The 18373-nt window shown below is 32.7% G+C and overlaps 1 protein-coding gene across 12 annotated transcripts in view; it reads right to left on the bottom strand.

Annotated features, from left to right (window-relative positions):
* LOC111053064 (linear gramicidin synthase subunit D-like) overlaps window positions 1-18373 on the bottom strand; it is a 181011-nt gene that overhangs the window by 61938 nt on the left and 100700 nt on the right. For 2 of the 12 annotated variants that reach the window (XM_039433513.1, XM_039433509.1), the window contains exons 19-20: window positions 10600-10833; window positions 7830-8461 (exon numbers count right to left, since the gene is read on the bottom strand). The exons of 6 other annotated variants lie outside the window; for them this stretch is intronic. In XM_039433513.1, the coding sequence (XP_039289447.1) occupies window positions 8348-8461; window positions 10600-10833 (348 nt within the window). In that variant the 3' untranslated portion in view covers window positions 7830-8347. Of the gene's footprint in view, window positions 1-7829; window positions 8462-9668; window positions 9903-10599; window positions 10834-12124; window positions 12352-12762; window positions 12939-16995; window positions 17125-17689; window positions 17806-18373 lie in introns of those variants that run through there. 4 more of the 12 variants (XM_039433507.1, XM_039433508.1, XM_039433511.1 and 1 more) reach the window with 4 other exon arrangements.

The raw sequence follows: 18373 nt of genomic DNA, 5'->3' as shown, positions 1-18373 counted from the left end.
ATTCTATTCCTAATTTATATTAATGATTTATTAAATATTGATCTAGACTGTGGCTCTCTCTACTCTTTTGCGGATGACACTGTAGCTCTGTTTCATGGAAATTCATGGATGGAAACATTTAAGAAAGCAAATAGTGGTATAGCAAAGATAAAAAATTGGTGTGACCACAATAAATTATGTATAAATAAAGATAAAACTGTGGTTCTACCCTTTTACCTCACAATGGCTGGTAAGCCCTCTGAGGAGTACCAACTTAAAATAATTATTCATAAACCTGACTGTAATCAGTCTTATTGCCAGTGTGTTCCTCTCTTTGTTCATGATTCTGTAAAATACCTAGGCATCATGATAGATTCTCGACTAAGGTGGGAGCCACATATTTCTTATGTTTGTAATAGATTAAGGAAAACATTTTATAAGTTTGTTCAATTGAGAAATATTCTTCCATTGTACCAGTTGAGGATGGTATTCCTTGCCCTAATCTCTTCTGTAATTGAATATGGCATTGTTGGATGGGGAGGTTGTGGATCTTCCATCTTACAACCCCTTATTTTGCAATATAAGAAAATTGTAAAAATATGTCTGAATAGACCAGTTAGATATCCCACTAACCTAATCTATAAAGAATTCAAAGTTCTAAGCCCTGAGGATTTATATAAATTTAACTTATTAAAATATGTATTTGAACGACCATTAGATTTTCCAGTGACTCCTGAACATGGATATACAACTCGTGGTCAAGCCAGAGAGAAACTGTATGAGCCGAGATGTGTAACTGCATCTGCGGCTGGTCATGCAGCCTTTCAGGGTCCTCGTTTATTTAATGTTTTACCTTTCGATATTTCTAGAGAGTCCTCCTTATCGATTTTCTGTAGAAGGTTAAGATTGTATTTATCGGCTTCATAAATTGTTTCGTTTCATTTTTTTTTCATTGAAATATGTTTAACTTTATTCTGTAAACTAGGCTATATAAACTAAGCATTGTAATCAATTTGTTTATTTTTGTGGAAGATGTGTATTTTTGTTTAGATTGCTTTAATGGCATAAGATAATACTATTTATGTAAGTAGCTCTATATAGTACTTGAAGCAGCTGAATCGTTTTTCTTATATATTTTCTGTAATTCATAAGACGAACCACTCCTCGACGCAGGCCTAGCCTAATGAGGAGTGCACTTGATATTTTTTATGTTTTATGCTTTGTAAAATTGTACAATGAAGTGAATAAAAGTTATTATTATTATTATTATTATTATTATTATTATTATTATTATTATTATTATTATTATTATTATTATTATTATTATTATTATTATTATTATTATTATTATTATTATTATAATGTAAAGTTAGGGAAAAATTATTCTCATAGATGTGGCCTACTGTACTGTTGTCAATTAGTTACTGCATTGATAATATCACGTGGTATTGAGCAATGATTGTTTGTCAGATTAGCGTTTTTTTATTAGTTCATTTTGGTTGTTTTGGTTTGTAGCCGGATGGGATATTTTATTTTAATTTTTGCCTTTGTATTTGTTATTTTCTTTATACTAATCTTATTGTTTGCAGATTTATCATTTTGCAAGCAAGTTTTAAAAAAAATATGTCAAAAATGAACTCACAGCTAGCGCACAAGTTCGCTTTGCTAGCTGTGCCAATTCTATTTATTCAATCGAAATGTATTATTCATTTCCATGATTATGTATCTACTGTATATTTCAGTTATTATTGTATTAATAATTTGAAGTATTTCAAGTGATTTTGTATTTTGGTGAAATAAAGATTTTAATTTTATTTTCATTGAATTTAAGTAGGCCTACATTAAAAGCAATATGGAAAAGTTCCTCAATAACAATGTCAGGTACTTGCATATTCAACAAATGCTATCACTAACTGATATAAATTGTTAAACAACTGAGAAATTGTGTCCCATTATTGAATTCAATGAGGTCTACTAAATATGCAAATTTAACCTATCTATCATTGATACTGGACTAGTCGACAGTCCAATAAATGAAAAATACAAAGACTTACCCATCCATAATATGCATAATTATTGGGAGTTTTCCTCGCTTGTCTCCGAAAAATCTCATGGAGACATCCTTGGCTGTCATAGCCGTCCATTTCCACTTCGGTTATTTCCATTGTCATCAGAATCAGATCAACCATCCAGTAGATTTTCACGCCCAAAAATCATTCACTCGAGTTGCCAACACTAGCAATTTCCTTCACTATTCAAACTCTCCTGAAAAAACATGACAACAGTAAAACATGAATAAATTATTCCTCTAATTCAAAGCTGCAATATCGGGTTGATTTATGATCAATGTTAATTTCGTTATTATACCTATATTTAATATCCAGTGGCAGATCCAAAGAGGGACTAAGAGGGGGGGGGCTCCCCCATGGGTATCCAATTTACATTAGATAAAATGGGTTTTCCAATCGTAGCAAATTTAAAGTTCAAATTCTTATGGTCAAATATGATATGTTAATGCAAAAACTTTCTAATGGCTTCAAAATCCTTTTATTTTTAGTCAATATTATTGAGTCAAACCATAGTTTTTTGCCTCTAATCTCTGGTCAATAAAGAGATAAAAACGGCTTAAAAATGTAATCCCCGGACCCCACGCCTTGCTGGGGGTATTCCATACTCCCCGGTGCAAATTTTGTATGTTATAACTTGAATTCATTGTATCAGTACTTTACACTGTACTTATATTTTGTGTAGCCTACTTATATAAGTCCCGTTTCACAACTACCAACACCAGCCAGACACGTATAACGGTGTGTGCCAGACATTCGAGTATTTTCAATGTAATTGCAAAATGAGAAGACTGACATCTCTGTCAGTCATTCATTGACTGCACAAACATGGAACAGCAATGGTCAGGCACATTGCTGCATTGTATGATTAGTCTACCTACCACATAATTATTGAAAAATAATAGAGCTGCAATTCCTTGGTGACGACTCTGGCCGCGCGGCTCAATTAGTCGCGACTGGAGCACATAACCCTATAAATTCATTAGATATGATAATTGAAAATTTAATATAGTAAAGAGGAAAAGAGGTCGCCCGAGAACACGTTGGCTACAGGATGTAGAAAAAGATCTGGCGTGCTTAGTTGTGATGAGCTTGAAGAGACTGAACAATCAGAGGGATGAATGGAGGCAAATTGTTAAGAAGGCCAAGGTCCACGCAGGGCTGTAGCGCCTTTGTAAGTAGCCGATTATAAAAATATCTAGTTTTAAATTGTATTGTAATAAGGAAAACTGTTCAATTTGCATCTATGGAATCTATACAAATGCAAGCTTAACCTCTACAAAATTATTTTGGGCGTGTGTGTGTGTGTATTATTGAATTGCTCATAATAGATAAGTTATAAGCCCCTACATAGACGCGCTGAATTTATTTTGTTTGCACGTCTTCAGAATAAAAAAGAGCACCAGTATAATTTAAGGGACAGTAATATGCATCCTGTTAACAAGCTGAGAAAAATAAACACGTCTATATCGCCTGTTCATAGTTGGGGCCTTGCCCTACAGTAGTTAGGTACTTTCTCTGAATCTCAACACTCCCGTTCAGAGGATGTCTGCTTCAGAACAGATCGACTGACAGTTTGATATGAACTTGGAAATAACTTTTTGAAAAGCCTAAGTCAGTTTGGAACCCCTTTACAAACGCAGCTCTGTTTATTAGTCATACTCAACCCGATTAACCAGAATTCTCAAGTTCCAAAACAACCTGATTCAAGTGAGACTCACTTTGAACTATCAGTATTAATTTATAAAAAACATTAAATGTACCATAATTTATAAGTATGCTAGTATTAAGTGAGTCTTACAACAAAAATTTAGTAAATCCACTATTTACATGAATTACTGCACGAGACCGTTTGTGATAAAAATTGGTTAGGCCTACATCTTCACTTTTTCTACTAATACCTTTTCTATCAATATCTAATTTCAATTATGTTTAATTAGATGCTTGAAATGTTTAATTGGAAACTAAAAAAATTATTGCGAGAATTAGAAATTAAGAATAGGCAAATTTTAAAAATGTTTGAGAAATGTATTATAGGCTAGACTATTTGCTGTAAACTCATACGGTAATGCAGTCAACAATATTAAATTTCATTTATGGATAAATAGGTAGGCAGAGTAGAAGTACTGTATTAAAAGTATTTGAAACTAATCAAATTTTCAATAACTTACATTCACAAGTTTTCTTCCTTCTGAATAATTATGAATTAATTATAAAAACAGAAAATACTGCCGAACCGCTTGACTGCTGAAATGCTAATGCAAGAGAAATTGCTCATTTCCTAATCACGGCCGGCCATTATAATGCCATAAACTTCGATCAGTAGATAATAGAGTACCGTATTAATTTGTCTGTATTTCTTATAGGTATACTCCATAAAACTTATGTTTTCTCGATGATATTATTCAAACATTTTGCGGGAAAAATCAAATGGTTCAATCCCGCCTTCAAGCCAAAACTCACTATGGATCGAATATTATGCATTAGTCCTGTGAATTTGCAATTCACGAGTTTTTTTCTAAAGATTGTTAATTTAGTAGATAAAAAATTAGCGGAAATCTTGATTTTTCATCGTTGACAAAACAGTAGTCCTACCAGAGAACCGTTTTTCCAAGTCTAGACAAATCTGGCTAAAGATTTTTCACCCAGCCAGCCAAAAAGTTAAAACATTTCAGAATAGAAACTACGGTAATATATGAATATCTTGTTTACCAGTTATTGGAAAGAATTGATTCATGAAATTTTGTTTGATGTACAGCAGTACCGTAGCCTTCCTCATTTTAAAATGTTATTTTTTACCTTTCCTTCAATTTGACCTTTTTTTGCATCAATTTTGATGAAAAATATTAATCCTAATAGATTCTTGTCGAGTACTGTATAAGTTTTTCTGCCATAGGTGGGAAATTCAAAAAAAGGTTTTTACAGCTTTCTACTTTCTATTCAATGTACCGTAGACTACATATACCATATTTTTAATAAACTATCTAATAAACCCTATCAATTCCAATTCATGGAATACATCTTAATTATTAGTCCAATAAAATGGAATTTCTTAGGAAACATCACGAAAGAAGTTTTCTGGACGTTTTATGTGTATTTTGGAGCGCTGAATTCAAATCTGTAATTTGCTGAAACGCCAAAAAGGCTTCTCCACCTCTAAAAAACAAATTTTGAGACTTTTCCATTTCACCTCAAAATCCTTGCGCTTTTTCCGAAAAAAGCGGTTTCTACAAACTCGGAGACAATACATTTTTTATAATTGAATGGTCGTACAGGATTCTAAATATCTTGGTTTTGTAAAGCTATACACAGCTTTTCAAGAAGGGGTGTTTTTCAAGATATTCATTTTTAAATTTTGGGAACAAACTACTTTACTCTATACAACTTAGAGTCTAGAGTAGTAATGCGAAATCACATATCATGTGAAAGTACAAATAATTCTGAACATGATTCCTCAGGAATTTTGAAATAGTATAGGCCTATAGAGAAAAGGATAATAGTATACCCGCAAAAATATAAAACTATTTGTCCTACTGCCAAAATACACATTTTCCATTGTATAATACCTATCCAAGGCTTTCCTAGCCAAACAAATCAATATTTTGGCTCATACTGTGTTATACAATGTTGTGGTCTATCAAAATTACCTGTTAGATGCACTTAATTTCAGTATTTCCTAGTGGATAGGCGCGCATAAGGATACCTCGAGGATCACAATTATTTCTAACACTCATAAATTTGGACACAATGATCACTGATCGGATCTCCTCCTACTACAGCTTATCAAGGCGGTTGAAAATCATGAATCCTAGGTGAAAGTCGATCAGAAAAGTGAAAATCAATTCTTGAACACTTACATTTATTTGAAATTTCATTCTCTTCAATTTTAAAGAGAATGCTATACAGAAAACACAAGGTTTTTGAGATGAAATGGGAAAATTCAAAATTTTGGGTGTTTTGAATGAAAAAAAAAAAAAATGGTGAAGCCGCCCTCTGGCATGCCAGCAAATTTCAGTGCTCCAAAATACACCGTTGAAAAAAATGTCAGGTCTGCTTCCAAGAAAATGACCATTTGTGGAAAATACGAAAGTGTTTCCCAAATGCAGCTGGACATTTTAATAACCATCCTCATCAGTTGGTTGACAAAGTTCAGCTTGGAATTGTAATTTCCCACACGCACAGTTTCAATCCGTTCTCAATGAACGTAATAAGGATTACCTTCTGCCCAAAATGAGATGGGAGGTTTGTGACAAGGCAGCTCATTTGACTGCCGTCTGTTGACGCCTGCTCCAGAGTTGTAATGCCTTGCCACGACGCGGGAAGCGACACAGATAGGCTGCACCTATAGGCTAAATACTCACTGTGCCCTATACTCCACATGGATTAATATGGTTATAACAACCACAAATGAGTATCTATTTCAGAACACTTTAATGGTGAGAGCCAATTATTGTCAAGATTAAGTAAATAATTTGAATAATTATATCTAATAATGATTTCTCATAAAACATCAACTGTTCTCATTCACAAATTATGATGTTTCCCTTGTTACAAATTATGTTATCCTTGAAAACAAGCAATAAGTTACTTTCTCAAATAGAATTCATTAATCTTTCAACATTATTGAGGCACAGTAGTAGTAAAGATTGTTCAGTCACGACTAAAAACTTGGTCCCCATATCAGGCTGCAGCAATTTCAAGCTTTTTCTCGTGACTCAACCATCTATACCTTACACACGACGGAAGACACCTCTCGCGATGTTTCAATAAAGCTATAGGGAAATGTTTTCAATTTCAATAAATTAAATTACACATATGATCCTGAAAGTGGAAAAACTACTATAGTGAGGCCAAATTATAGAGAATTGGCAAACCTGTTCTCCCATCTTTCTTCACTGCCATTATAACGTGGACCTCACTATAATAATAGATAGTCCGTGATTCTAATGAATTCTACACATACTAAATCATGATCAACAAAACTACAATTATTCTACAATTCAAATAAATACTGTACAACAAAATGAAATAGAAAAAACTGAATGGAAGCCAAAAGAAGTTAATTGCGGATGAAAAACGATAAGAGGTATGACAAATGATTGAACAAAATTATAAAAAAGATCAAATTTTATTAGAGGATTATAGAGTTCAATCATAAAGGAATATGTCAACGTACTAATAGAAATATTAGTGAGTGATTTACTATACTCTATGTTAGAAAATTATGTCATGAAAAAGCAACAATGTCTGAAATTCCAACAGATTCTACCACTACTTCTACAAAATTATAATCAATAATTTGTAATAAACTAAGACAACCAAATTAGAATAAGAAGTCATTGGAAATACTATAGAAAATAATAAAATTGAAATGAATAATATTGAAACAATAAATAACTGATAAAAAGTGAAATCAAGAAAAGTTTCGAATTGTATCAGTATAAGTTACTCCAACAGTTTTGTTGAGTTTATTTCAACTACAATACTAATTTTGATATTTTTATTTAGAAAATGAATATGATATTAGAATTTTCAGTATGTTATATTGTAATACTCCCTTGTAACATCAAGAATTCATTTATTATGGAATATTGAGCAGGTAACATATTCCAACAAATTCTACCACTACTTCTACAAAATTATAATCAATAATTTGTAATTCAAACTAAGACAACCAAATTAGAATAAGAAGTCATTGGAAATACTGTAGCAAATAATAAAATTGAAATGAATAATATTGAAACAATAAATAACTGATAAAAAGTGAAATCAAGAAAAGTTTCGAATTGTATCAGTATAAGTTACTACAACATTTTTGTTGAGTTTATTTCAACTGGAATACTAATTTTGATATTTTTATCTAGAAAATGAATATGATATTAGAATTTTCAGTATGTTATATTGTAATACTCCCTTGTAACATCAAGAATTCATTTATTATGGAATATTGAGCAGGTAACATATTCCAACAAATTCTACCACTACTTCTACAATACTCAAGTCTACACACTAATTTGTGATTCACATCAATCAAAACAAACAATATAATTGAAAATATTTAAAGGCCTACACATGTAACAATCAAAAAATTAATCATTCCAATAGAAAAGTAGAAAAACTATGAAAAAATCTAATGCTATTATTCGATGACAAGATTATTGGTTCCTACAAAAAGGAGTACCTACTTCACTTTGGATATAAGACTAATATTATGATAATAGATCCTTGGTGGAAATCACTAGTATAGTATTGTTATGAATAATGTGCCAATAGAAGTGAAATATTGAGTAGGTGCCTGTTGATTACTTCAATATTGAACATGAAAATGGCTGCTTGAGGGCAGATACCACTGCATTAGCCACATCTGATGGGTTCAGAGTCTCCACACTACTAGAAAAATCAAATTTTTCCATCACCTAAAACCAAATGAAAAGCAAACAAAAATGAACAAAACAATAAAACTAAAAGTAAAGATTGTAAAAAAACAAACAAATAGAAAGCCCTGAAAAATATCTGATGCATACCAGTGAAATGTGTATGCTATGGAAATGAACGAAAGAAGAAAAATAAAGTCAAAATACAGGTGGCACCATCTAACGGCGTTTTCAGCACTAGGTTTAAGCGCTGAGTCTAGACAAAATAAATCAACACTGGTTTATTAAACAAGACTGTTGAACAATTTTGGGATGTTATAATTGTCTAACCATTTAATGGAAAGATGTTGCATTGTTTAAAACGATAGAGACTTTTCATTGAGAGGGTTTATGAAGTTTTGGTAAAAGTCGAATTATTCTAAATCTGATTTCAACAGAGAACGCAGTTTTTGCTTTTCGCTAAATGAGGTCAGTCTCGTATCAGATGGAATATATTTAAGTAGAACAGAAACTCAAACGGAAAACAATTCAAAAATGATTACTGTGATCATTAGTTCTTGAGACTCTTCAGGTTTTGGGTACCGGTAATACATGACTAATGAATTGTATTGAAAGCTACTTCCAAGTTGTTCAACTTACATACTTAGCACAGATTGGCAAGTTTTTAGTGAATTTATCAAATTTAACCACTGATTAATAAACTCATTGGTTCTCGAGGCATTGGTTTTGTTAGATGACATCACTTTATCAGGGTTGAATTTAATAGACGTACTTTTAGCCAGGAGCAAGATTATTATTTATGAAGATAACATGAAGCTATACAAATGAATATATTTGAAATTATTAATTGTTTCACAACGCAATATTTTGATTTGCTCTTACATGTGGTTATAATTTGAGTGAATTTATTTTAGTAACACTTGAACTACTACAGGACCTCCTGTATACTACCAATAGAGGTATATATAGGAAGTCCTGAATACTATCATGTAACACTCCACTTGCATAAGGAGAGCTCAACAAAAGTCAAGTTAATAAATACAGATTTGTTCAACTGTTGGTCAGTGAGCTGTTGTCAGCTGGTATAGCTGCATTCAGCAATTTAATGCAAACTGTCAGCATTGGTTATAAATAAAAACATGAGTGCTTCTTGCCATTCAAGTGAATGTGACTAGAGAGGTGTCCCCAATAAGCACGTTTGAATACTTGACTCTGTAACTGAGATTGGATATTATTCATTTCAACTTACAACTTTGCCAGCATCTGATGTGATATTGACAATGCGGCCACTTTTCCTCTCAGCCATGCCTCCAACAACAGCTGCCAGACAATTGAGCGATCCCTTGCCATTCACATCTTCCATCTTGCACCACTTGGCAACGTCGCAGTTCTTCATCACCTGATAATACATGCAGTTGCCATTGTCCACTAGAATTTCCACTGGACCCCAACAATTTTCAATGATTTCGACTGCATTTTTCACCTGAAAAACATACAATTTTTATAATCTCACATTCCCAGTCTCCTTTGTGATTTATTAAAACAAATATTAGTTTTTATATAATTTTATGACAAGTAGGCCCATGTGCTTAATAGCAGTTTTATTTCATTCTGAGTTTGAATAATCAGCCAACTGTAACACATTATAATAAATGCGATCCTATTTCGATTTAATCCTGGATTGAATTGTACTTTAATTCAACTGCTATTGAACAAAATGAATGCACTGACTTCAAATACAAAACAGATTGAGAAATGAATAAATACGAAATTATTAATTGTTTCACAACGCAATATTTTGATTTGCTCTTACATGTGGTTATAATTTGAGTGAATTTATTTTAGTAACACTTGAACTACTACAGGACCTCCTGTATACTACCAATAGAGGTATATATAGGAAGTCCTGAATACTATCATGTAGCACTCCACTTGCATAAGGAGAGCTCAACAAAAGTCAAGTTAATAAATACAGATTTGTTCAACTGTTGGTCAGTGAGCTGTTGTCAGCTGGTATAGCTGCATTCAGCAATTTAATGCAAACTGTCAGCATTGGTTATAAATAAAAACATGAGTGCTTCTTGCCATTCAAGTGAATGTGACTAGAGAGGTGTCCCCAATAAGCACGTTTGAATACTTGACTCTGTAACTGAGATTGGATATTATTCATTTCAACTTACAACTTTGCCAGCATCTGATGTGATATTGACAATGCGGCCACTTTTCCTCTCAGCCATGCCTCCAACAACAGCTGCCAGACAATTGAGCGATCCCTTGCCATTCACATCTTCCATCTTGCACCACTTGGCAACGTCGCAGTTCTTCATCACCTGATAATACATGCAGTTGCCATTGTCCACTAGAATTTCCACTGGACCCCAAAACCTTTCAATGATTTCAACTGCATTTTTCACCTAAAAACATGAAATCGTTATAATCTCACATTCCCAGTCTCCTTTGTGATTTATTAAAACAAATATTCGTTTTTATATACTTTTATGACAAGTAGGCCCATGTGCTTAATAGCAGTTTTATTTCATTCTGTGTTTGAATAATCAGCCAACTGTTACACATTATAATGAATGCAACCCTATTTTGATTTAATCCTGGATTGAATTGTACTTTAATTCAACTGCTATTGAACAAAATGAATGCACTGACTTCAAATACAAAACAGATTGAGAAATGAATAAATACGAGAATTCATAACGTATAATACCGTTGTTGGTTATCCATCTTGTTTTCACTAATATTATTATTAATGCATTTTTATAACTTTAAAGTGAAAAACACTCACATTCTTTGGTTTGGCGACGACCGTTTCGTGCTGGTGTTGCACATTCTCATTGAGAGCACGAAACGGTCCTCGCCACACCAAAGAATGTGAGTGTTTTTCACTTTAAAGTTATAAAAAAACATTAATAACGTATAATACCACCCAATCTTAGGTTATTAGAAGCAACCGTAATTTGGATAATTTACTGACTATCTTTTGTAATGCAAGTTATCGATTAATGCCATTTTTCCTAAATAAATAATTGGAAGTTTTAACAGATTGAACTCAATCTATTTTTATCCATACATCACAAAAACAAGTAGATAAAAAAATATAATAAAAACCCTAGAGATTCACCTGAACCCTAGATTCCCTGTATGCTGGATATGTGGTTTGACATGCATTCTGATTCAATTGAAATGTGGTTTTGTGGCAGTGAGAGTTTCTATGAACAGGCATTGTTTAATTTAGTGAATCTGGGGAAGAAAATAATTTATACTGTATCTGCAATAATTTTAGAAAATATTTGTAAGAATCAAAAGGCCAGGGATTTGATTACTCAACAATAATTAGTGTGATAAAGACCTCGTGAATAGTTGTGATCCTGGCATTTCAAACGCTGTAAGAGAGCAGGTAGAAGTGGGACTGACTTTCTCACTCTTACATATCATTCCTCCTCTCTCACTGTGGACATTGTCCAGTAATGAGCATGGAATGGAATCATCCGACTTTGGGAAAAAGTAGACTGCCGAGTTCCTTGACCCCACCACCAAAACTCCAGTGATCAGTCGCATGCAGGGAAGGCCAGGGGTCACAGCTATTCCAGAGGCCTCTATCTAATTGCTCAGAATACATTATTTTCATCTTCACACACCAATTTTACACTAAATTGTAAAACAAGATAGTTGAAAGAAATTGAAAAATCTCACCTCAAATGAGCTAGTGACATCAACTTTCATAGCAAGCACATGGCTAGCTCCAGCCTGCTGCAATTTTTTCTTCAAATTTTCCAGTTGCTCGAAATTTGCAGCAAACATGGCGACCTTTGCATTGCACAGAGCCAGCTTCTCAGCAATGGCGGCTCCAATATCCGAGGAAGCTTCACTCACCAAAACTATCTTACCGCTCAGATCTGTGTCAATCTCTGCACTAGCTTCTGCAAAAATTATGAAACATTAATTATTAATTGTTGATAGAATAATTTATATAGTTGAAAATCAATTGAGAAACATGTTGTTGTCTATGGCCCAGTTGCACGTGAATCTAAATCAAATATTAGATTCAATGAAGGTTGAATGACTTCATTTAACTATGGCTAATTTAATAATCATAAATTGATTTCTAACTTATATCCGCTCACTTGAGAGCAATAGGAATATCCAGTTGACTTCATGTTACTAAAAACAGAGGGAGAAAGAATAAGAGAGCAATCTATCTTGTGATGTGAAGTGATGACAGAATAACTATGACTTGAATTATCAAGCTCAAGCAATCACAGTTTGAGATAAATGGATTGAAATCAAGTCCAACTTCATATTGTATTAATTTGAATGAATGTTGAGCTCACCTGACTTACTGGGACTATTAGCGGCCACAGGAATGCATCCCAATTGGTGGAGATGGTCAAGGTATTTGCTATAGAGCTCAGCATCGGCTACCGGGTACGTCACCTTTCTCTTTTCAATGAAACTGTTCAGTCTCTCTCTTTTCAATTCAGCCAGATTGGTGAAGTAATTTTCATTCCTGCAACAGTAAATTGATCAAATACTAGGGTATATTATATCACGAATACATTTCCGTTAATCAGAACTAATCATTTATAATATATTTTGGTAAAACAAGGGATTGAATTTTGTTTTGAGACATTCATTTTTTTGTATTATTATCGTAGCAACTTCTTGGATCAACACAAAATATGGGGGGAATCAGTTCAAATTCAGAGTAATTAGAATAGTTATGTGAATACTTCCTATTTTTCTAAATTAAAAACTCATCAACATGTAAATTAGGTGAATTAATCTATATAAATAAAAATCGAGCCTCAAATTTTGACATTCAATAACTTTTTTATGTGTTCACCGAATTTTTTTTCTTTTGTGTTCGTTATGTTCAGGACCAGGTTTATGGCCAATAATATCAAATTTATTATCCGATTTCAGGACTCTTTCCTACGTTCCTTCAAGGTTTACATGTTCAGGGCCACACACAGAAATGAAAATCAGCTGTTATAATCATTGCGTCATCCAACAGCCGTCGATAGATAGTAGACAAGAATGTGTGCTGCTCCATAACAATACCTACTATTACTTCAGGCCCCACAACTAATTAATGACGTCATAACATGTAGATTGATTCTTCCTAGATCATAGTAGTTTCTATTAGCTTATCAATGTATGATCTCTAATTTTTGTTACTGTATCGATTTTTTATTGGATGGAATACTATCTAAATTCTAGATTAAAGACATTAATTTGTATTCTATTAAATAGAAATTTTATTGAGATAAAAAACACTTTATTCCACTAATGCAATAATTTATCCATACTTCCAGCTTGATAGACATAGGCCTACTCGATTCAGTGATAGAGCTATTGATAAATTCATCTTAACCAAAAATACTCAATAGCCTGTATTAAAATAAAGGAGAGGTAAATCAAAGATAAACCAAATTAAATGTAACTCTTTTTTAGGAAAGAGGCTCCCACAAACTTGATCACAATAAATCTGTGGTACAAAGAAACTCATCAGGAGAATGCTTTTTAGTTCAAAGCTAAAACCTTTAATATTATGTTATGGACAGTTCCAACACTTTCCATTTATTTTCAATTTATTATTCAAATGTTCTTTTACACACTTTATTTACAGTGTTCTTCCACACTCTAATTACACTGTTATTTCACATTTCATTTACACTGTTCTTTTACACTTCACTAAAACCGTTGTTTCTTAGAATTGAAGTTATTTCTTCTTATCGCTCGTATCCATTTTCGTTTCAAAGTTTCATCTTTCGAAAAAGAAAATATTGTACGGAAACTTTTGGAGTCCTGTTATAATTCCCGTAACAATTAGGTAAACAACAGTATCCCATGATTTAGAACCCCAAATTCATCATTACTTTCCACAAACGAGTATTAGAAGAATGATAAACAAACCATATTTATTGAAATGGAAGACCGTGAAAATTGAATTATTGTAATTCCAATTTTGTTGATTACCATATCAGATGTGATAACAAGCATCAGCGCTCTTATTTCGCTTGCTTACCGCCAGTAGATCATCGATCTACATGTGATGACGTCATAGTTTATTAGAGCTTCAGTTATGAGGCCTGAAGTAATAGTAGGTATTGTCCATAACCACCCTTGTATTTTATTCTAAACGCCCCGACTAAAAAAATGACTGTTCTGTGAGTAACCATCCAGCAGTGCCCCCTCAGGTTGAAGACATTGCTTTGTTTCAAATAATTGTGTTGTCTTCGGTGTTTAGAATTAATTTATTTTCAGTCAATTATTTATTTTGGAGTTGGACAATTATCTATATAAATGAAATCTATTAAAATTAATAATATGAATAATAGCATCTAAAGTAAAGTACACTAAGCTAAACCAAGCTAAACATTATTGTTTTCATCATTTGCATAATACTACAATAATAATTGATTGGAGTAAATAAAAGCTTTTGATAGCATGTTTGAAGTTTAGTATGTCTAGATATTGGTATGGAAAATATTGGACAGTGCTTCTCGAAAGTTGTGAAAGTTATAAAAGTGTAGTGTGAAAGTTGTAAAAAAGTAAAGTGTAAAAGTTGTAAATGTGTAAGAGTAATTCAATTCAATTTATTTCATGAAACAAAAATACAATAGAATTCAGTACATAACATGATAGCAGAGTACAATGAAGACATATTTATTATATTGAATCTATCATAAAAAATGTAGGTACTAAAAAACAATTTGGTTGGCAGAAGTTAATATCCCCCGAAGCCAGTTACTCATTCAGTTACATTTATATTAGTTACAGTTATTACATATTTTAGCCATTAGTCACATATATTCAGTTACTTATTCAGGCTTATTATTAATCGATCTTTTTCAATACTTAATTTACCGAGGATGGCCTATTTTCAATTCTTCAAGATTTCAGTAGGTCAAGTTTTTATTTGGACCCTTGCGGAGCAAGGTTACCAGCAAGTTTTCAATAAACGTTGGTATTTGAATTTATTACTGATAAAAGTAATTTATTTTGTAACATAGATTTCTATCGAAACCCTCGATTCTCCAATTATAATTCCGCCATCAGGGTTCATCGTCACTCACCAATTATACAAAAAGTTTGTGAAGCAATAAATTTTCCAGCTATTTTCCAAGGTCACGCATTAGATTTTTTTATAAGAGTTTTAAATCCCCTGCATGTTTTGAGTAAGTGAAAGGAGAGTAAACGGGGGAGCACAAGTGATTTATGCAAAAAGGTAGCATAGCTTAAACTACACGTCGATTAATGATAGCCTATGCGTGATCAATTAATTTGTCAGTTATGATTTTATCGTACACGCACATGGGAGAGTATGCTGAACTGATTATTAGGTCAATAAAAATGATAGGATGGTCTGGATTTGAGATTGTTAGCATGGGTTATAGATTTTGAGGTGTGCATCCAGCTAAAGTTTGTCATGAGATACATCAACTATTTGGCGGTACGAAGTTCGCCGGGCCAGCTAGTATATGATGAATTTGAATTGAAGTGTAATTGGATGAGATTCCGAATACTTTTGGTTGACTTACTTGACCAGAGATTGAAGTAGATGTGACAGAGGTTTCAAGTCTTCGTTGGCATGCACTTGTTTGGCCCAGTCGTTGTAAGGCAGTGATTTCAAATTGTAGCCCCTTCTCTCCATTAGTTTCCACAATTCCCTAGAGAAATGAATACAAATTGATTATATTGAATCTATCATAAAAAATGTACTAAAAAACAATTTGGTTGGCAGAAGTTAATATCCCCCGAAGCCAGTTACTCATTCAGTTACATTTATATTAGTTACAGTTATTACATATTTTAGCTATTAGTCACATATATTCAGTTACTTATTCAGGCTTATTATTAATCGATCTTTTTCAATACTTAATTTACCGAGGATGGCCTATTTTCAATTCTTCAAGATTTCAGTAGGTCAAGTTTTTATTTGGACCCTTGCGGAGCAAGGTTACCAGCAAGTTTTCAATAAACGTTGGTATTTGAATTTATTACTGATAAAAGTAATTTATTTTGTAACATAGATTTCTATCGAAACCCTCGATTCTCCAATTATAATTCCGCCATCAGGGTTCATCGTCACTCACCAATTATACAAAAAGTTTGTGAAGCAATAAATTTTCCAGCTATTTTCCAAGGTCACGCATTAGATTTTTTTATAAGAGTTTTAAATCCCCTGCATGTTTTGAGTAAGTGAAAGGAGAGTAAACGGGGGAGCACAAGTGATTTATGCAAAAAGGTAGCATAGCTTAAACTACACGTCGATTAATGATAGCCTATGCGTGATCAATTAATTTGTCAGTTATGATTTTATCGTACACGCACATGGGAGAGTATGCTGAACTGATTATTAGGTCAATAAAAATGATAGGATGGTCTGGATTTGAGATTGTTAGCATGGGTTATAGATTTTGAGGTGTGCATCCAGCTAAAGTTTGTCATGAGATACATCAACTATTTGGCGGTACGAAGTTCGCCGGGCCAGCTAGTATATGATGAATTTGAATTGAAGTGTAATTGGATGAGATTCCGAATACTTTTGGTTGACTTACTTGACCAGAGATTGAAGTAGATGTGACAGAGGTTTCAAGTCTTCGTTGGCATGCACTTGTTTGGCCCAGTCGTTGTAAGGCAGTGATTTCAAATTGTAGCCCCTTCTCTCCATTAGTTTCCACAATTCCCTAGAGAAATGAATACAAATTGAGTTGTATTGCTTCTTATTGATGTATCAAAATAATGTCTCCTTAATATTTCAACAGATTATCTTCATTCTTTGCTCTCCCTTGACATGCATATGAATTACATTGAATCCCAATATACACGTATAACTACATTTTCAGAAAGCTTGTGTTATTTTGAAATCAGAATCATCAGTAATATCTTGAAAATTGCAACTAAAAGAATTACCTTAAAAGAGTTACAGACAATGTTTGCTTCATTAGAATTACAGTAATACACATTTTGAAAAATTTCATTATTGTATTAATTACTGTTTCAATTAATTAATTTCTAGAAGCAGAACATGAAATACCATCTTATTATATCAAAATTCAAAATAAGTCGATCATTTATATAAGATAATTTGATTAAAATTGAGATAACATATAAAAAAGTTAAAAGAATACATAATATGGTCAAATTAAATTACTACAGAATACATACAAATTCTTTTGTCATAAACTTTTCAATTGATATTTCCCTATGGAGAAAACAATAAAATGAAGAGAGATATATCAGTTTGCTTACTCGCATGGAAGCTGGTCCTCATTCACAAAATGGTAGATTTTTCCCATTGAGTTATCCAGATCCAAAAACAACTCCACGAATATTTCTTGCACAAAATCAATTGGCGTCATTTCAATCTGAAATTGAAAAACAAAAATGAAGTGAACACACGGTCTTCTATGAATATATTACAGACGCTATTGTACATACGTTTTTTGGAATATAGATTATGGATGTTTCTACTACATGTTCATTTACTACTAGAGAACATTATTTTGTTGTAATGTGAGATAAAGAGATTTCCGCTAAATAAGAACCTTGATAAAGTTCCTGAATGAAAAATACATAACAAACTCATCAAGGAGAAGAGATAGTTCTCAAACTATTTCTGCCAAGTCTAAGTTTTTACAGTGTAGATATAACACTATACAAATCCATCGGAATGTTCTGAATTGTGAGTAAAATTTCCATTTCTATTGAAGTGGCCATTTTACAATTGATTTTGAGCATACATACCTTCCATTTAATGTCAGGCACTGCCCCAGTTCTGATGACACCCTGGATCATGTGCAGAGTGAAATCTGACGGATTACAACTGGCTACCTTAGTACTGCCTGATAGATTGCCAAATCTGAAAAATGCACATTCCATTTTGGAATAAATCCGTAAATAAAAGCTTCAAAAACAAAACTATTCTAAAACTAA

This window comes from Nilaparvata lugens, chromosome 7 (genome assembly GCF_014356525.2).
Source record: "Nilaparvata lugens isolate BPH chromosome 7, ASM1435652v1, whole genome shotgun sequence".
In the NCBI taxonomy this organism is placed as follows: Eukaryota; Metazoa; Arthropoda; class Insecta; order Hemiptera; family Delphacidae; genus Nilaparvata; species Nilaparvata lugens.
Note: the sequence above shows the minus strand (reverse complement) of the source record. Positions and strands in the feature narration are given on the sequence as shown.